Raw genomic sequence first — 21,144 nt, 5'->3', positions numbered from 1 at the left:
TAACTGTGCCTTCAGTTGAGGAGGCCCTAAGCTCTGGAATATCCTCCCTACATTCCTGTGCCTCACTACCTCTCTGTATCACTTTACTCCTTTAAGATGTTCTCTTTGACCAAGCTTTTAGCCACCTGCCTTAATAGCTCTTGAAGTGGCTCAATCTGTAATTTTGTTCTTTAATACTCCTGTGAAACCTGGTGATAGTTTATTGTGTTAAAGGCGCTACATAAATATCAGTTGCTGCTGGGGCGGCTCTCAGCTCATTCTCCGCTCCTCGCACGCTGATTGGCTGAGACTACAGCAGACTGAGAAAGCGGAAGGGGTGTAACCGGACACTACCATTGGCTAGTGATGCAACAGGACACTGCTATTGGCTGGGGTGTAACCGGACAGTGTCATTGGCTGAGGATGTAACCGGACATTGCCATTGGCTGCGGGTGTAACCGGACACTGCTATTGGCTGGGTGTCGACCAATTAGCTGTTTTGCCCCGGGGGTGGGGAACGGGGGAGAGCGGGTCACGGGTGGCGGTGAGCTGCTTGTTTCTATGGCGCTGGTCGGGGGTCTGGAGCGGAGGGGCCAGGGGGACAGCGGCGACTTCATGCGGTACCGCTCGCCGCTAGTTAGCAGGTACTCGTCCCCGGAGATGGCCTTCAACTTCAGCGAGTTCAAGAAATTCAGCACGTGGCGCAGGCTCTGGCTTTACCTGGCCAGGGGCGAGAGGGTGAGTGGGCAGCGGGCCTGGGGGAAGCAAGGAGGGGTGAGGGGGCAAGGCGAGGGTGGGTGTGAGGGAGCATGGAGAAGGAGGGGGATGGGGGGAGAAGGAGGGGGATGGGGGGAGAAGGAGGGGGATGGGGGAGGCGAGGAGAGGGCGTGGTGGGAATGGGGGAGGCGAGGAGAGGGCGTGGGGGGAATGGAGAAGGCGTGGGGGGAGAAGGCGTGGGGGGAATGGGGGAGGCGGGGGAGAAGGCGTGGGGGGAATGGGGGAGGCGGGGGGAGAAGGCGTGGGGGGAATGGGGGAGGCGGGGGGAGAAGGCGTGGGGGGAATGGGGGAGGCGGGGGGAGAAGGCGTGGGGGGAATGGGGGAGGCGGGGGGAGAAGGCGTGGGGGGAATGGGGGAGGCGGGGGGAGAAGGCGTGGGGGGAATGGGGGAGGCGGGGGGAGAGGGCCTGGGGGGAATGGGGGAGGTGAGGAGAGGGCAGGGGACTGGAGAGGGGGGCAAGGAGATGTCAGAGGGTGGGCGAGGGGGCCGGGGGGTGGATTGGGGTCTACGGAGAAGTGAGAGAGCAGTGGGAGAGCCGGTGGGTGGGTTGGGACAAAGGTTAGAGTTTCAAGTTTGTCCCAGATTCATTATTTCTGCCATATTGTCAGTGGGAGCAAATGAAGCAGCTCCAACCCTAGCAGAGAGAGGCCCCCATTGGAGTCAGTGATCCTTCCCCACCCACCAGCTCTCTCTACCCTCTCCTTCCCCACCCACCAGCTCTCTCTACCCTCTCCCATGCCCACTTACTCCTGCCCTCCCTCAGTCTCTTTGTTTTGGGTTTATCTCATTTCCTGTCCTATGGATAGGAACGCTTTGTGATGTTTGCTGTAACCCAGTTACTGGACTGACAGGAATGCCATTGTGAACATGTCTGAGCAGAGGCAGCAGGATTACACAGGATATACGGCACATAACAGGCCATTTGGCCCAACTAATCCATGCCTGCGTTTATCTCCACTTGAGTCTCCTCCCGTCTTTACGCATCTAAATTGATCATCGTGACCCTCTCTTTGCTTCTCCCTCATATACTTGTCTAGCTTCCCCTTAAATCCATCTGTACTATTCACTTCACCCACTTCCTCTGGTAGTAAGTTCCACTAAAGAGTGGGCAGTTGGCAGGAAAAAAGACAGAAGCGCAAGGAGAGAGCCAACTGTGTCACAGCTCCGACAACAAATTTTATCTGCAGCGCCTGTGGAAGAGTCTGTCACTCTAGAATTGGCCTTTATAGCCACTCCAGGCGCTGCTTCACAAACCACTGACCACCTCCAGGCGTTTACCCATTGTGTCTCGAGACACGGAGGCCACATTCTCACCACTCTGAGTAAAGAAATTTCTTCTGAATTCTCCATTGGATTTCTCAGTGATTATCTTGTATTGATGGGCTCTAGTTATGCGCTGCCCCGCAATTGGAAACAAACTCTGTATCCACTCTATCAAAGCCTTTCATAATTTTAAAGACCTCTATTAGGTCACCCCTCACCATTTTTCAAGAGAAGCAAGACCCAATGTATTTATAATAAAAACAAGAAATGCTGGAACCACTCAGCAGGTCTGGCAGCATCTGTGGAAAGAGAAGCAGAGTTAACGTTTCGTTTGGAACGCTTCTTCGGAACCCAGTGTGTTTATCGTTTGCTGATATGTAGCCACGCATTTTTGGTGTCACCCTTATCAATCTTAAATGCACCCCTCTCCAGTGCCTCTATATTTTTATAATGCGGAGACCTGAACTGCACGCAAAAACCAAAGTTCGATACGGGTTTAGCATAATTTCCCTATTATTCAATTCTATCCTTCTAGCTATAAAGCCTACTGCTTGGTTTGTTTTTATGGCTTTGCTAACCTGTGGCACAAATTTTTGTGATTGGTGTATTTGTACTCTGAGATCCCTTAGTTCCTCTACTCCACCTAGACTCGCACCTTCCAAGTAATAAGTGACCTCCCTATTCTTCCTACCAAAATCTACTACCTCATATTTATCCATGTGGAACTTCATTTGCCCATTTTGCAAGTTTAATGTTCTCCTGTAATTTGTTGCAGTCCTCCTCTGTGTTGGCTATCTCCCCAATTTGGTGTAATCTGCAAATTCAGAAATTGTGTTTTTGATTCCAAGTTATAAGTAAATTGTGAATGGCAGTGGTCCCAGCACTGATCCCTGTAGAAGACCACTTCCCACCTTCTGCCATTCTGAATAACTATCCTTTACTCCAAATCTCTGCTTTCTGTCTTGCAGCCAGCTAGCAATCCATTCTGCCACTTGTCCCCTGACCATAATCTCTGGCCCTATTTATTAGTCTATTATGAGGCACTTTATCGAATGCCTTTTGAAAATCATGATGAAGAGCATCTATTGCATCACCATTGTCAACTCTGTCTCAACCTCCTCAAATTCAATGAGGCTGGTCAAACAAGATATTCCTTTTTGAAATTCATGCTGACTATACATTATTATATTTTTCTTTTCTAGCTGCTCTTCTATTCCCTACTTTAGTAGGGATTCCATTATTTTTCCTACCACCGTTGAGCTGATAGGTCTATAATTCTTTGGGCATGTTCTGTCCCCCCTATTAAATATAGAATTACGTTAGTTATCCAGCAGTCCTCTGGAACTACACCTTTAAGTACGTTTTAATGCCTTTGCTGTCTTAAGCAGGAGGGAGCTTGTGCTCTCTGGGGGGAGAGAGTAGAAGTACCACACTGGACTGACTGCAGAATTCCTTTGGTGGTCTCCAGTTACGTAATCTAGCCGGAGTCTCCTCGAATTCTGCTGCTTGGTGGGGGCGGGACGGGATTCATTGGCACGGGTGAGGAATGGGGAAACAATTAGGCTGCATAAGATAGCAGAGATACAATGGCAGCCCCTTTGGAGATGCTGAGCTGTTTCAGTGTTTACACAGTCATATGGATGGTTTCTCACTGGTTTAAATTCACCTCTCCATTTATACTGCAGTTAGTAATGTAGGGAGGAATGCTGGGAATGAGCAAACACTTCCAAGGGCAAGTACAACATGGGCTAGATATAGAGTAAAACTCCATCTACACTGTCCCCATTAAACACTCCCAGGGAAGGTACAGCATGGGGTTAGATACAAAGTAAAGCTCCCTCTATGCTGTCCCTATCAAACACTCCCAGGAACCACATGGTAGGCTGGTCCAGAAGGTTCGAACACATGGAATCCAGGGTGAGTTAGCCAGTTGGATACAAAATTGGCTTGGTGATAGGAGGCAGAGGGTGGTAGTGGAGGGTTGTTTTTCAGATTGGATGCTGGTGACCAGTGGTGTGCCGCAGGGATTGGTGCTGGGCCCTCTGTTTGTCATATATATTGACTTGGATGTGAATGTAGGGGGCATGATTAGTATGTTTGCAGATGACACCAAAATTGGTTGTATAGTGGACAGTGAAGAAGGTTGTGAGGTTACAACAGGATATAGATCAACTGGGAAAGTGGGCAAGAGATTAGCAAATGGAATTTAATGCAGACACGTGTGAAGTGATGCATTTTGGGAAGTTAAACCAGGGCAGGACATATACAGTGAATGGTAGGGCCCTGGGGAGTGTTGTTGAGCAGAGAGACCTTGGGGTGCAAGTACATAGTTGCCTGAAAGTGGCAACACAGGTAGACAGGGTGGTGAAGAAGGCGTATGGCATGCTTGCCTTCATCGGCCAAGGCATTGAGTACAAGAGTTGGGATGTCATGTTACAGTTGTACATAATGTTGGTCAGGCCGCATTTGGAGTACTGTGTGCAGTTCTGGTTTCCGCACTACAGGGAAGATGTGATTAAGCTAGAGAGGGTGCAGAAAAGATTATTCACAAGGATGTTGCCTGGTTTGGAGGGCTTGAGTTAAAAAGAGAGATTGGATAGGCTGGCTCTGTTTTCCCTGCAGCAAAGGAGGCTGAGAGGGGACATGATAGAGGTATATAAAATGATGAGAGGCATAGATAGGGTAGATAGCCAGAGTCTGTTTCCCATGGTAGGGGTGACTAAAACTAGAGGGCATGAGTTAAGGTGAGAAGGAGGAGGTTTAAAGGGGATCAAAGGGGTAAATTTTTCACACAAAGAATAGTGGGTATCTGGAATGAGCTGCCTGAGGTGGTGGAGGCAGGAACAGTAGCGACATTTAAGAGGCAGCTGGACAGGTACTTGAATGTGCAAGGCATAGAGGGATGTGGAATTAATGCAGGCAGGTGGGATTAGTACAGATAGGCATTATGGTCGGCATAGGCGTGGTGGGCCGAAGGGCCTGTTTCTATGCTGTACGACTCTGACTCTATGACAGATACAGCATAGGTTAGATATAAAGTAAAGCTCCCTCTACACTGTCTCCATCAAATACTTCCAGGACAGGTACAGCATGGGTTAGATACAGAGTAAAGCTCCCTCTGCATGATCCAGTTGAATGGCGGAGCAGCCTTACGGGGCTGAATGGCTTACTGCTGTTACTATTCAGTGAGGTGTGCCAGGATTGCTTCTACTGGGTAGTGTTTACTCCCCACTTACTCTATCAAAACTCCACAAAGTTTTGAATATATATATTGGGTCTCCCCTTAACCTTTTCTGAATAGCCTAGTCCTGATCCTGTATGTTTCTGTGTATCGAGGGTGTGCCAGGATTGCATGTACTGGGTTCTTTGTATGTAGTTGGATTGATTATAGTAGGTAGCATGTATGTGCTGAGGTTGCATATACTGGGCTGTGTGTGAGTGCAGTAAGATGGCTAGTGGTGTCTGTGCTGGGATTGTGCACACTAGCTGGTGTGTGCATTGCTTCAGTCCATGTCTCATTCTGGTTCTCACTGCTCTTTCTGTCTGCAGGAGCTGGGGCTGCCAATCACAGAAGAGCAGCTCCAGGAAATGGAGTCAAATCTCGAAAACATTGATTTCAGGATGGCCGTCGAGGAGGAGAAGAAGCTTCGCCATGATGTCATGGCCCATGTACACACGTTTGCGCATTGCTGCCCGAAAGCTGCTGCCATTATACATCTTGGTGCCACGTCCTGCTACGTTGGGGACAACACGGTTAGATGATGGTTCTCGTCTTGGGACTGACCCAATTATTGTAGACAGAGCCACCAAACTTTATACTGTCCCATCAAACACTCCCAGGGCAGGTACAGCCCGGTATAGATACAGATTAAAGCTCCTTCTACACTATCCCCATCAAACACTCCCAGCACAGCTACAGCACTGGGGTCAGATGCAGAGTAAAACTCCCTCTACACTGTCCCCATCAAACACTCCCAGAGCAGGTACAGCCTGGGTCAGATATAGAGTAAAGCTCCCTCTACACTGTCCCCATCAAACACTCCCAGCACGGGGGTCAGATACAGAGTAAAGCTCCCTCTACACTGTCCCCATCAAACACTCCCAGCACAGCTACAGCACGGGGTCAGATGCAGAGTAAAGCTCCCTCTACACTGTCCCCATCAAACACTCCCAGAGCAGGTACAGCACGGGGGTTAGATAACAACGAAACTTGCATTCATATAGAGCCTTTAATGTAGTAAAATGTCTCGAGGAGCTTCACAGGAACATTATCAAACCGTTTGACACCGAGCCAAGTAAGGAGAAATAATGTCAAATGACAAAGCTTGGTCAAAGGTAGGTATTAAGGAGCTCCTTAAAGGAGGAGAGAGAGGTTTAGGAGGGGAATTCCAAATCTTCGGTCTTCTGCAGCTAAATAGCATGGATGCCAGTGGTGGAACGATTAAAATCAGGGATGCCCAAGGGGTCAGAATTAGAGGCCTGGAGAGATCTCTGGGTTGTGGGGCTAGAGGAGATTACAGAGATAGGCAGGAGAGAGGCCATAGAGGGATTTGAAAACAGTTGGGAACCAATATGGGCAATGAACACCACGGCTGATAGGTGAACAGGAGTTGGTTCGAGTTAGAATATAGATAGCAGAGTTTTGGTTGAGATTAAGTTTATATAGGGTGGAAGATGGGAGGTGGGCCAGGAGTGCATTAGCAGTTATCAAGGCATGGATGAGGGTTTCAGCAGCAAATGAGCTGAAGCAGAGACCATTCAGGCGACGTTATGGAGGTGTAAGTAGGCGATCTTGGTGATGGAATGTATATGTAGTCAAAAGCTCATCTCTTGGTCAGATACACCACCAAGGCTGTAAACAGACTGGTTCAGCCTCAGAAGTTGCCAGATAGAGGATTGGAGTCTGTAGTTCGGGAACAGACTTTGTTGCGGGGACTGAAGACGATGGCTTCCTAATATTTAGTTGGGAGAAATTTCTGCTCATCCAATACTGGATATTGGATAAGCAGTCTGATAACTCAATGACATTGGAGGAGTCATAGAGCGATACAGCACTGAAACAGGCCCTTCAGCCCACCAGGTCTGTGCTGACCAACAACCACCCACTTATACTAATCCTACATTAGTCCCAAATTCCCTACCACATCCCCACCATTCTCCTACCTACACTAGGGGCAATTTACAATGGCCAATTTACCTATCAACCTGCAAGTCTTTGGCTGTGGGAGGAAACCCACACGGTCACAGGGAAAACTTGCAAACTCCGCACAGGCAGTACCCAGAACTGAACCCGGGTCGCTGGAGCTGTGAGGCTGCGGTGCTAACCACTGCACCACTGTGCCGCCCAGTCGAGAGAGGTGGTGGTGAGGTAGAGTTGGGTGTCGTCAGCGTATGTGTGGAACATATGTTTTTGGATGATACTGAGGGTAGCATGTCGATGAGAAACAGGAGAAGGGCCAAGGATAGATCCTTGGACTTGAGAGTTAACACTGGGAGTGGGAAGAGAAGCTGTTACTGGTGATTCTCTAGCTATGATTGGATTCAAAGTAAAACTCCTTCTGCACGCTCCCTTCTAGCCAGTTAGCGGAATTGAATTTCCTGTCAACAGTCCGGTCCGGTTTTGAAACCAGATGAGAGGCCATGTCTGCAAACAGGACCCAGGCCCATGACAGGTTCCGATCTGCTCTGTCCTACAATTCTTGGTTGTGTGTCACTGGAGCAAGTGCTGACCCATTATGCTGGTGTCTGTAATGGAGTTCTTGTAGTTGATCGTTCTGTGTCAACTCAATTAGTATTGCAGTATTGGCTCTAAATATAAAGTGCCTTTGTCCTTCCCAGCTGTATGGAGTGGAGGTACATGACATAGACAAAAGCACCTCCACCCCCCTCAAAAGCCAGCGTCTGCAACCCTGTTTCTCCAACCACCCCTCCCCACCCAATTTGTGTCCTGATGTGTGTGTCATCACCTCCCATATCTGTATCCCTGTCTCCATGACCCCCCTCCCCCCCAACCACCCTCACTTTTCTATTTCTTTTGTATTAATTGTTCCTTTCTCTTCCCCACCCTCCCAGGATTTGATTGTTCTCCGTGATGGTTTTGACCTTCTCCTGCCCAAGGTGAGGCTGCTTATGTGCTGATTTCTGCAGTCGCTCAGTTGATGTGTGAGAGTTGCTTTGATGGACTGTCTCTCGTTCCCTTTTCTGCAGTTGGCTCGAGTCATCAGCCGTCTGGCGGATTTTGCCCAGAAACACGCTGACCTGCCAACACTCGGCTTCACTCACTACCAGTAAGTGGCATTTCACAAGGCACGCAGCACCGCTCACTCCGCCCACAGACATTTCCAACACAGAGAATCTCCTCCTGTCATTAATACCACTCTCTTATGACTCAGGTATTCTTCCATTACTTTTATATCTGCTCACAGCAAAAGACTGGCCACCCCCAGCCATCTCATCACTCGGCTTGCAGGCCTAGCATCCAGTCTGGGGTGAGCTGTAATTTCTTCCCATTAAACATTGAAAAGATCCACCATAAACTCTTTATCCTTGATACTAATACTATTCCCTCCCCAGCCACTTTTTTTTTAAATATTCATTCTTGGGATGTGAGAGTGACTGGCTAGGCCAGCATTAATTGTCTGTCTCTAATTGCCCTTGAGAAGTGGTGGTGAGCTGCTGCCTTGAATCACTGTAGACCATGTGGTGTGGGTAAACCCATAGTGCTGTTAGGGAAGAGTTGCAGTTCTTAGGCTGAGCCAGACTGTTTTTGAGTCTTGACCCGGAACTGAGCTTCCGCCCCCATCACCTTTGTAACCTGCAAGACTTGACTATATCACTGCCCTCCTGGATGACTTTCCATCCTGCAGCCTCTGTAAACTTCATCTCATCAAAAACTCTGTTGTCCATATCCTAATTCGCACCAAGTCCCATTCATCCATCACCCATTGTGCTCGCTGACCTACACTGGGTCCTGACCTGGCAAAACCTTGAATTTAGAGTTCTCATCACTGTGTTCAAATCACCCCCTCCCCCCACTCCATGGCCTCGCTCTGCCCTATCTCTGTAATCTACAGCACTTCTGATAGTAAAGGAATGACATAAGCATATTCATGAAAAAGGACCTGGACTCGGATCAAGAAGTAGAATCAGTATGGGTGGAGATTCGGAACAGCAAGAGTCAGAAATGCTGGTGGGAGCAGTTTATAGGCCGCCTCAAAGGAGTTAAACCACTTGTCAGAGCATCAAACAAGAAATTATTGGAACTTGTAACAAAAGTAATGTAATAATTGTGGGGGAGTTTAATCTTGTACACTGGATCAATCAAATTGGCAAGGGTGATCTAGAAGATGAGTTTGTAGAATGTTTTTGTGGCAGTTTCCTGGAGCAATACATGTGGAACCAACTTGGGATTAAGCTATCGGGGATCAACCCTGGTTCAATGAGGAGTGCAGGAGGGCATGCCAGGACCAACACCAGGCATACTTAAAAATGAGGTGTCAACCTGGTGAAGCTAAAACACAGGATGACATGCATGCTGAACAGCGTAAACAGCATGCGATAGACAGAGCTAAGTGATGCCATAACCAACGGATCAGATCTACGCTCTGCGGTCCTGCCACGTCCAGTCCTGAATGGTGGACAATTAAACAACCAACTGGAGGAGGAAGCTCCACAAATGTCCCCATCCTCAATAATGGGGGAGCCCAGCACGTCTGTGCAAAAGACAAAGCTGAAGCATTTGCAACAATCTTCAACCGGAAGTGCTGAGTGGATGATCCATCTCGGCTTCCTCCTGAGGTCCCCAGCATTGCAGATGCCAGTCTTCAGCCAATTAAATTCACTCCACATGATATCAAGAAACAGCTGAAGGCTATGGGCCCTGACAACATTCCAGCAATAGTACTGAAGACCTGTGCTCCAGAACTGGCTGCGCCCCTAGCCAAGCTGTTCCAGTACAGCTACAACACAGGCATCTACTCGTCAATGTGAAAATTTGCCCAGGAAAGTCCTGTACAAGAAAAGCAGGACAAATCCAAACCAGCCAATTACCGCCCCATCAGTCTACTCTCAATCATCAGTAAAGTGATGGAAGGTGTCGTTGACAGCACTGTCAAGCAACACTTACTCAGCAATAACCTGCTCACTGATGCTCAGTTTGGGTTCTGCCAGGGCCACTCTGCTCCTGACCTCATTCCAGCCTTAATTCAAGCATGGACAAAAGAGGTGAACTCAAGAAGTGAGGTGAGAGTGACTGCCCTTGACATCAAGGCAGCATTTGACTGAGTATGGCATCAAGGAGCCCTAGGAAAACTGGAGTCAATGGGAATTGGGGAAAATTCTGCACTGGTTGGAGTCATACCTAGCACAAAGGAAGATGGTTGTGGTTGTTGGAGGTCAATCATCTGAGCTCCAGGACATCACTGCAAGAATTTCTCAGAGTAGTGTCCTAAGTCCAACCATCTTCAGATGCTTCATCAATGACCTTCCCTCCATCATAAGGTCAGAAGTGGGGATGTTCGCTGATGGTTGCCCAATGTACAGCACTATTTGCGACTCCTCAGATACTGAAGCAGTCCGTGTAGAACTGCAACAAGACCTGGACAACATTCAGGCTTGGGCTGATGAGTGGCAAGTAACATTCGCACCACACAAGTGCCAGGCAATGACCATCTCTACCAAGAGAGAATCTAACCATCTCCCCTTGACATTCAATGGCATTACCATTGCTGAATCCCCCACTATCAACATCCTGGGGGCTACCATTGACCAGAAACTGAACTGGACCAGCCCTATAAGTACTGTGGCTACAAGAGTAGGTCACAGGCTGGGAATTCTGCAGCAAGTAACTCGCCTGACTCCACTTGCCTGGATGGGTGCAGCTCCAGCAACAGTCATGAAGCTCGATACCATCCAGGACAAAGCAGCCCACTTGATTGGCACCCCATCCACAAACATTCACTCCCTCCGCCACCGACGCACAGTGGCAGCAGTGTGTACCGTCTCCAAGATGCACTGCAGCAACTCACCAAGGCTCCTTTGACAGCATCTTCCAAACCCGTGACCTCTACCACCCAGAAGGACAAGGGTAGCAGATGCATGGGAACACCACCACCTGCAAGTTCCTCTCCAAACCATACACATCCTGACTTGAAACTGTATCGCTGTTCCTTCACTGTTGCTGGGTCAAAATCCTTGGACTTCCTCCCTAACAGCACTGTGGGTGTACCTACACGACATGGACTGCAGCGGTTCAAGAAGACAGCTCACCACCACTTTCTCAAGGGCAATTGGGGATGGGCAATAAATGCTGGCCTAGCAGTGACTCCCACATCCCATGTTAATTAGTGATCTCATGGTAAAAGATCCGCTGGGAAATAGTGATCATAATACAAATGAAATCCATGTTAAGCTTGAAAAGACATACTCCAATGACAAACAAGAATCTTAAACATAAAGCCAGTGACGTAGGTATGAGGAAAAAGCTGGCTGAGGTTGTTCGGGTGAGTAGATTAAAAGGCATGGCAGAAATAAACAGTTAAAGAAACAATTGAAAATGTTCAAAAATATTCCATTTGAAAAATAAAAAATCAAGATGGATCCATCCATGGCTTACTCAGGAAGTTAAGGGTAGTATTAGATTAAAAGAAGAGGCTTATAATATTGCAAAGGATAGGAGCAAGTCTGAAGATTGGGAGTGTTTTAGAAACCAGCAAAGGGCCGGCAAAAAAGTTGATCAAAAGAGGAAGAAATAGAATGTGAGTAAACTAGCTAGGAATATTAAAATGGATTGTAAGAACTTTGGTCCCTTAACAGAGACAGGAGAAATTATTACAGGGAATGAGGAAATGGCAGAGACATTGAACAAATATTTTCTGTCTTTGCAATAGAAGTTACAAGTTGCATAACAGAAATAGAGGGTAACCTAAGGGCTAAAAAGAGTGAGGAAATAAAGGTAATTAATAGAGAAAAGGCGTTGGAGAAACTTAAGGGACTAAAATCTGACAAAACCCCAGGATCTGATAGCCTATGTCCTGATGTGTAGGGTTTTTCACTTTGGTCATAAGAGTAGAAGAGCAGAATATTTTTAAAAGGCGTGAAAGCTATAAATGTTGATGTTGAGAGAGGCTTGGATATGCTCATGCAAGGAACACTGTTAGCCTGCAGGTACAGAAAGCAATTAAAGCAAATGATGTGTTGGCCTTTATTGCAAAAGGATTGGAGTACAAGAATAAAGAAGTCTTGCTACAATTGTACAGAGCCTCGGTGAGAACACACCTGGAATACTATCTACATTGGAGTCGGTACAGCGAAGGTTCACTATATTGTTCCTTGTGATGAGAGGGTTGTCCTATAATGAAGGGCTGAGTAAATTGGGTCTATATTCTCCGAAGTTTAGAACAAAGAGAGGCGATCTCATTGAAGCATACAAGATTCTGAAGGGGTTTGACAGGGTAGACACTGAGATTGTGTCTGCTAGCTGGGGAATCTAAAACATGAGGGCACAGTCTCAGGATAAGGGGACAATCATTTAGGACTGAGATGAGAAATTTCTTCACTCAAAGGGTTGTGAATGTTTGGAATTCTCTGGCCCAGAGGGTTGTGGTTGCTCCATTGTTAAATATCTTTAAGGCTGGTGTAGACAGATTTTTGGTCTCGGAATCATGGGATATGGGGGTGGGGAAATGGAGTTGAGGCCTAAATCAGCCATGATTGTCTTGAATGGTGGGGCAGGCTTGATTGGCCTGTTGCCCAAACTTTGTCCCTCCAACTCTGGCCCCTTGTGCAGCCTCCCTTCCATTTGCTTCACCAGTGGCAGCCGTGTCTTCAGTTGCATAGACCCCATGCTCTGTACTTTGCTCCCTAAATCCTTTCATTCCCCCCGCCCTCTCAATAAAACTTAGCTTTATTCCCAAGCTTTGATCACCCCATCTAATATCTTGGTCTCCATTTTTTGATTATTTCTTGTGAAGTGCTTTGGAACATTTTTGGAACATAAGCAAGGGGGTCAAAGGTTATTGGGGGTAGGCAGGAATGTGGAGTTGAGGTTATAAATCGGATCAGCCATGATCTTATTGAATGGTGGAGCAGGCTTGAGGGGCCGAGTGGCCGCCTCCTAGTTCGTATGTTCTGTTGAAGATCATGAAGAAATGCAAGTTGGTGGTTTGTGCTGTGTTCTAATTATTTGAGTGTGACTGTGATTGTGGAATGGATCCTGTGCCATGATTGGTTTGTTCACTGGATTCTATGCTGTGATTGGCTAGGCCGGCCCAGCTGACCACCGTCGGGAAGCGCTGCTGCCTCTGGCTCCAGGATCTCTGCATGGACCTGAGAAGCCTGGAGCGTGCCCGCAACGAGCTGCGATTCCGGGGAGTGAAGGGAACGACAGGCACTCAGGCCAGCTTCCTGCAGCTCTTCGAGGGAGACCATAGCAAGGTGAGTGCGAGCAACTCGGGATGGGAGATGGTCGACTTCAGTGGCTGCACGCTCATCACAGAAGGTCAGTTATAAATACCAATGGAAATCCTGATCCACTTCACCCCCCCCCCCCCCCGGAGCTGAGGCTCCTCCCCCTGGTGTAGCCAAGGTTCTTTACAAGTTGAACATAACTCTCTCTGCTTTTCAATTCTATCCCTCGCGAAAGGATCCCAATGCTTTGTTAACTTTATTATGACTTAATTAACCTGTGTCGCTACTTTGTGATTTGTGTATCTGGACCCCCAGATCCCTCTGTTCCTCTACCCCATTTAGACACTTATTTCCCAAGGAGAATGTGACCTCCTTATTCTTCCTACCAAAAGGCACCATCTTCACACTTCTCTCTATCGAAGTTCAGCATTTTTGTTTGTTCCAACTCTTCATAGTTTTAAAAGGCACAAATCACCCTGGAAACTTCTTTGTTCTAGTGAAAACATTCCTGCAGTATAAATTTCTATTCCAAAAGACACTCTGAACACTGCACCCTTCCATCACCCCTGACATCCACTTCTAATTAATACATGAACACTGAAAGTCTGATTGGTCCCGGTTCTGCTCTGTGTCTGCTTTGCTCTTGCACTCTCTCTCTTCTCCACCCCCCCACCCCCCCCGGCTTTCCCCACTGCTACTGTTGGCACTTTCTCACACTCTCTGCTGCTGTTCTCATGCTCTTCTCTGGCTCCCCTCTCTTTCAGGTTGAAGAGCTCGACCGCTTAGTCACAGAGATGGCAGGATTTAAACAGTGAGTTATGATCTGTGAGTGTGCTTGTTGATAGTCAGCACCGCCCGCCCCTCCCCTCTACCCTGTGTGGTCAGTGAGTCTGCTCGAGGGTACCAACAGGTGCCGTACTCCCTCTGCCCTCCATCCACCTCTCCTCTTCCCCGCTTCCCCCCCCCCCCCCCCCCTCCCGGCCCCCGCAAAACCCAGTACAGCAGTGTTGAGCGTTGGTGGGCAAGAACATGAGTTCAAACATTTTCTATGTTTTCCCTCAGGACCTACCTGGTGACTGGACAGACATACAGTCGCAAAGTGGACATCGACTCACTAGCTGTGCTCTCGAGCCTTGGGGCAACCATTCACAAGGTTAGCAAAGTGACCTGGGTTTGCGTTCGTGTCGAGTGTGAATGTAGCTCATAGAGTCAAAGAAAGCAACGATCAGTAAGAGTAAGAGACTCTGGGAAATAAATATTCAGTTTTTGATTGGGGAAAAACTCCAGGGCTGGGTTTTTGAGCAGTAGGAGTGTGAAGGTCAATGTTGCATTGCGTTTGGACAATGTGAGAAGTATTTTTGTTGGTGCTTGCTCACTCTGGAGCCTGACTGAGCTACAGGAGAGTTCCAGTGTCTCCTGTTTCTCAGCATAGTCAGTCTGGACTGGGAGGAAACAGTCTCCCTTAGCCCTGAAGTCATCGGGCCAGCTGGGAGCTGAACAGAGGTGGCACACCTCAGGAGCTGAACGCGTATAGGGTGGGGTTTGGTGCAGGGGTTTATGGCGGCCTGAACGGTGTCAACCAGTGCTATTGAGTATGGGAGTAAACGGATAATCCAACCCTTTGTTTCCCTCAGATCTGCACTGATATCCGTCTTCTGGCAAATCTGAAAGAGATTGAGGAGCCCTTTGAGAAAGATCAGATTGGTGAGTGGGGAAGGACGTGACTGGGCGAGGAGACATGACCCTTCAGGGGAGGGGTATTTTCTGCCTCGGGGGGGGGGGGGGGGAATTTTGTGTCAGGTGGGTGTCCAGTGGGTGTTTGCTCCAATGGGCTCTGTGGGTCTGTAAAGCTGACATGCCCCTCCCGGTTCAGCGAAGGGACACGACGGTTATCGAGCTCACTCCTCTGCTGATTTTGGGGATCCAGGGCCTAATAGGTCGGTGTGAATGACCCTCCCCACCGCGTGTAGTACAGACTCTGAGCGGATGGGTCCTTGTTCTAAACTTGGTCTCCTGAGCTCCAGTGACCATCAGTACCCCTGAGATGGTGGGGAAATCAGCTAAGATTCCCACAGGCCCCCGTTGGTAAGTACGTGTGTGAACGCTGGGGTCAGGGTCCAGCTCAGGCCTGTCGTCACATTCTCCCTGGCCCTGACTGACTCGACCTGCACTGGCACCACCAGAACTGAAAGGTGAAAGATCTGCCCCGTTTCTTAAGGAAGGGAGGGTAAGAAATAGAAAAATTAATCCATCAGTCCATTGCTTTGCTGCAGTCACTGACTGAGGAACATGTGGTGGGAAAGATAGGAGGGGACAGTCAGTCAGTGATCGGTGGGAGGAGCAGTCAGTTAATCCGGGCTTGGGAGGTGGGCGGTTGGTCAGTGCCGGAGAGCAGGAGGAGGGGCAGTTGGTCAGTGCCGGGGAGGAGGGAGGGGAGGAGACAGTCGGTCAGTCTGCGGACAGGGTACAGTTGCAGTTCTGGGGATACAGGTTCATTGCCTGTCACTATGCTTGTCGTTTGCAGGGTCCAGTGCGATGCCCTACAAGAGGAACCCGATGCGCAGTGAACGTTGCTGCAGTCTGGCCCGGCACCTCATGATGCTGATCCTAGACCCACTGCAGACAGCGGCTGTGCAGTGGTTTGAGCGAACACTGGACGACACCGCCAACAGGTAACCTCGCCACATCTTAGGAGCCACTTCCTGATTGGTTCCATACTTGACAAGCAACCAACTGACCAATGGAGGTGGAGAAGGAGGGGTGCAAATCAACCCCCCCCCCCCCCCCCCCAAACCGGGGTAAATCAGTGTCGTTGGGACCAGTAGTTGACGGGTTCCTCTCCCTGCTCTTTGTTGCATTTTCTGTTCTCCGCCATTGCAGTCACCCTAGCTTCCTTCCTATTGCTATCCTGTGTGGGCATGTCTCTCTGCATGTTGTGTGGGACATGGTCAGGCTCCATGGTGATGCCTTGCAAAGCTGAATAGACGGCACTCGCATTGACGGTTCACATGAGGAATGGTCAGTGCCGCTGGTGAGAGTGTTTGGGATTTGTACCGCAGGCATTGCTGAGACTGCCAGCTGTGTCCTTGAGTCAGTCCCTCAGGGTGCTGGATCAAGATGTCAAACTGATGAGAGCACGAACCGCAGCAGTGACGGAGACTTTCTGGGCTGCGAATGAACCCAGACCCTTGAGACTGTGTGGCTGGATTTCTTTGGACAGGTTGCAGCAAGTGTGTCCAATAATGTGCTGAGTATGTCTGGACATTGTCAGGGTGTGTGTTCGTCACTGACATGTTTTCTCTCTCTTTCCCTCTCCCTCTCTCTCTCTCTCTCTCTCTGACACTACATCTATCCCTCTTCCTCCCCTACCTTTCTTGTCCCCAACCCCCCTCTCCACCCCCACACACATCTTGCTGTTCCCCGCCACCATGCTCACTCTTGCATGTGTGCTCTCTCTCTCGTTCTCTGCGCTCCCCCCACCCTGCCACACACTTACTTTCTCCCTCTCTCTTGGCCCCCCCCCCACCTCCCCCCCCCCCCCCCCCCAATGCTTTCCTACCACTCTTCAGACGTATCTGTCTACCGGAGTCGTTCCTCACTGCAGATATTATCCTGAGCACACTCCAGAACATCACTGAAGGGCTGGTCGTTTACCCAAAGGTAGGACTGCTATGTCTCCTGTGAATGATAAGGGGAGATTGGTCAAGATTAAGATGCTGCAGCCAATCGTTCCTGATGTGTTTGCAGACCTGAGATGGGGGGTGGGGAGCCCTATAATTTTGTTGAGCATTGTAGGGAGCAACAGCATCGAAATATGAATTTCTGAGTCGACATTGCGGTTCGCAACAGCTCTGGGATCTTGTGCGCTTGGGAGTGAGTGACGGTCCTCAGTAGTGGCTGCTCGCTGCAGCATCTCCACGACTACAGAGAGCAAGGGGTATTTGGATACTTGCGGGGAGTGGCAGGGAGAGTGGGTATACAGGGTATCTCTGGCACTCTCAGGATGGGTAGGGGTAGAGGGTGGGAGTACAGAGTGTCGGAGTGTGCTCACTCTTCAATCTTGCTGTCTGCCCCCACTCACCGCCATTCTCGCTACTCTACTTTCTGTTCCAGGTAATTGAACGCCACATTCGTCATGAGCTTCCATTCATGGCAACAGAAAACATCATCATGGCAATGGTGAAAGCCGGCGAAAACAGGCAGGTCAGTGTTCCCCTGTGCTTGGGATGGAGGGGCAGTAAAACGGGTCACCAACCCCCGCCTGTGTCTGGGGGCGAGTAAAACTGGTCACACCCCCAGGTGTTGGGCAGGAAGTAAGATGAGTCACCCTTTTCCCCCCCCCCCCCCCCCCCCCTGTGTTTGTGGGACATAAAACAGGTTGCACCCCATTTCTGGGGGTAGGAAAATGGGTTGCACCTCACAACTCCCCCCGACCTCCACCACGGCTGGGGTAGGGAGTATATGAAAATGTGTTGCACCAGATTCAATTTGGAAGAAATTGTGTACTTCATTTTAAGCAACATTTAGGTCAAATGCTCACTGAAAGATTAAGGATTAAAGACAAATCTTTAAAAATCTGATTATTTGTACTTCTGTATAATTTTATTAAGATAAGAATGATTTAGTAATTTTAACCTGATGTTTTTCCTGCTGATTGTTCTATCTGCAGTGGATGCTCAGAAAACGAATTGAATCCATGGCTCCAGACATTTAGCACAAGGTAGAGATTTGGTGTTTGGGGAGCCTGGGCTTGACACGGGTGGTATGTTAGGATTTAATTTCCCTGAGACTCCGCTGTTTTCCCCATCTCTGGAGTTTCTCATGTGACCCTCACCGTAACGCCTTTGACTGGGATTTATTTCCTTCCCGTCTTTTATAGGATTGCCACGAGCGAATCCGTGTTCTGTCCCAGCAGGCAGCTGCCGTGGTCAAACAGGAGGGAGGCGACAATGACCTGATCAGCAGAATTCGGGACGACTCCTACTTCAGCCCCATCCACGGGAAGCTCGAGGCACTGCTTGACCCGAAGTCCTTCATTGGGTGCGCCCCACAGCAGGTGAGAGCAAGGCACAGAAACATGGGGTACACGGTGAGCTTGTCACTGCTAAATAATCATTGATGCCACAGGTTGATACTGGCTGATGTCACGTGCCTTAGTGCCGACCTGCCCTCACAGCTGTGATATGCAGCCATTTCCTCTGTCTGGAACTCCCTCTGGTGTTCCTCTCACTATAGTTCCCCACCGTTATGCTCGAGATGCTGGGGAAGGTTGAGACTGGTCTCTTCAACATGGATCTTAATCCCATGAGAGTATGTGATCTTGGTATTGATTCAATTTGAATTTTGCCCTGAAAGGTTACCAGATTCCTGGAGCAGGAGGTTCGGCCGCTATTATTCCGTTATGCAAGTCAGATGGAAGTGAAGGTTCAGTTGGAGCTGTGAGAAAATCTGCAAACAAAGTGATGGAGTCCAGAGCCCAACATACCTCAGGGTTCCACCATGTTCCAGATTCCTGCATGGAGCAGCATTGTGTGTGTGTGTGTGTGTGTGTGTGTGTGTGTGTGTGTGTGAGAGACGTGTAGATCTGAGAAGCAGAGACTCATCTGTTTGACTTAAAACAGTTGATCATTAGTTGCCTCCAGAAGGATTTTGATAAATGACAGAAGAAAGTGTTAATCGGGTTCACTAAATCGTGCAACATCTCTGTAGTCACAGACAACCGACAGCTGTCATGAAGCCCATGTGAGCTTCACACGCACCTTGTAAGACTGTTGTCCAGGTTCATGTGGAAATGTGATAAACACCCCTCCACTCAAAATCATGGTACAATCTGCATCACATGACCTATGCTAGAGTTGTCCTGTCAGACTTCAGACACCATAGCATGAATTTATTAAATTTATTCCAATTGTGAGTCAATCCGGCATCACTGCCCATGAGATTTTTGGGGTAAAGATTTCTACTCAAATGAGTTCTGAAAGATTGCTTTTGAATAAAGACCTTGTGCAGTTTGATTTACAAAACAGCTTTTCTTTCAATGTGTTTAGCAATATTCATCGAAAACATTTTTAATACGAGGAAGAGGTTCAATCATATATCAACCCATAAACTCTCCACTTTCTTCAATATTGCCCCCAAATCCACTCACCTATTTACGCGCTCCCATCCTTCAGTAGGATTTGCTCCGATTATTACGATTGAAACTGCATACAAAATGGGAATTCATTTAGATCTATAGTGGGATGGTTTGAACTGAAATTGGATTGGGCTGGTGCTGGCTTGGGGTTGGGGTTTGAGGCTGTGTTGGGGTGTCAAACTATTTTTGGGGTCAGGTTCGGGATTGAGGTTGGGTTAGGGGCTGCGTTTTGGGGCTGGTTGAATAGGGATTGGGTTGATAAAAGCAAAATACTGCGGATGCTGGAAATCTGAAATAAAAACGAGAAATGCTGGAACCACTCAGCAGGTCTGGCAGCATCTGTGAAACGAGAAGCAGAGTTAACGTTTCGGGTCAGTGACCCTTCTTTGGGTTGAGTTGGGGATTGAGGCTGCGTTTGGGGTTGGGTTGAGGCTGGGTTTGGTGTGGAGGTGAGGATTGAGGCTGGGTTTAGGGGTGGAGGTGAGGATTGAGGCTGGGTTCGGTGTGGAGGTGAGGATTGAGGCTGGGTTCGGTGTGGAGGTGAGGATTGAGGCTGGGTTTAGGGGTGGAGGTGAGGATTGAGGCTGGGTTTAGGGGTTGGGTTGAGGCTGGGTTTGGTGTGGAGGTGAGGATTGAGGCTGGGTTTAGGGGTGGAGGTGAGGATTGAGGCTGGGTTTGGTGTGGAAGTGAGGATTGAGGCTGGGTTTAGGAGTGGAGGTGAGGATTGAGGCTGGGTTTAGGGGTGGAGGTGAGGATTGAGGCTGGGTTTAGGAGTGGAGGTGAGGATTGAGGCTGGGTTTAGGAGTGGAGGTGAGGATTGAGGCTGGGTTTGGTGTGGAAGTGAGGATTGAGGCTGGGTTTGGTGTGGAGGTGAGGATTGAGGCTGGGTTTAGGGGTGGAGGTGAGGATTGAGGCTGGGTTTGGTGTGGAAGTGAGGATTGAGGCTGGGTTTAGGGGGTGGAGCTGAGGATTGAGGTTGGGTTTGGGGTGGTGAGGATTGAGGTTGGGTTTGGGGTGGAGGTGAGGATTGAGGCTTGGTTTGGTGTGGAAGTGAGGATTGAGGCTGGGTTTAGGGGGTGGAGCTGAGGATTGAGGCTGGGTTTAGGGGGTGGAGCTGAGGATTGAGGTTGGGTTTAGGGGTGGAGGTGAGGATTGAGGCTGGGTTTAGGGGGTGGAGCTGTGGATTGAGGTTGGGTTTAGGGGTGGAGGTGAGGATTGAGGTTGGGTTTAGGGGGTGGAGCTGAGGATTGAGGTTGGGTTTAGGGGTGGAGGTGAGGATTGAGGTTGGGTTTAGGGGGTGGAGCTGAGGATTGAGGCTGGGTTTAGGGATGGAGGTGAGGATTGAGGTTGGGTTTGGGGTGGAGGTGAGGATGGAGGCTGGGTTTAGGGGTGGAGGTGAGGATTGAGGCTGGGTTTAGGGGTGGAGGTGAGGATTGAGGCTAGGATTGGGTGGGGCTGAGGATTGAGGTTGGGTTTGGGGTGGTGAGGATTGAGGTTGGGTTTGGGGTGGTGAGGATTGAGGCTGGGTTTAGGGGTGGAGGTGAGGATTGAGGCTGGGTTTAGGGGTGGAGGTGAGGATTGAG

The 21,144-nt window shown here is 49.1% G+C and overlaps 1 protein-coding gene across 1 annotated transcript; it reads left to right on the top strand.

The window, feature by feature from the left end:
• Positions 1 to 499: 499 nt before the first annotated feature.
• Positions 500 to 19,448, top strand: adsl (adenylosuccinate lyase). The gene is made up of 13 exons (XM_068019333.1): positions 500 to 717; positions 5,569 to 5,772; positions 8,092 to 8,136; positions 8,227 to 8,306; positions 13,281 to 13,452; positions 14,190 to 14,236; positions 14,488 to 14,578; positions 15,060 to 15,129; positions 15,950 to 16,097; positions 16,995 to 17,085; positions 17,539 to 17,628; positions 18,305 to 18,481; positions 18,781 to 19,448. The coding sequence occupies exons 1-13, from the start codon at positions 541 to 543 to the stop codon at positions 18,865 to 18,867; spliced, it is 1,479 nt and encodes a 492-aa protein (XP_067875434.1). The 5' UTR covers positions 500 to 540; the 3' UTR covers positions 18,868 to 19,448.
• The last annotated feature ends 1,696 nt before the right edge of the window (positions 19,449 to 21,144 follow it).

Source organism: Heterodontus francisci, chromosome 41 (genome assembly GCF_036365525.1).
Source record: "Heterodontus francisci isolate sHetFra1 chromosome 41, sHetFra1.hap1, whole genome shotgun sequence".
Lineage (NCBI taxonomy): Eukaryota > Metazoa > Chordata > Chondrichthyes > Heterodontiformes > Heterodontidae > Heterodontus > Heterodontus francisci.
Note: the sequence above shows the minus strand (reverse complement) of the source record. Positions and strands in the feature narration are given on the sequence as shown.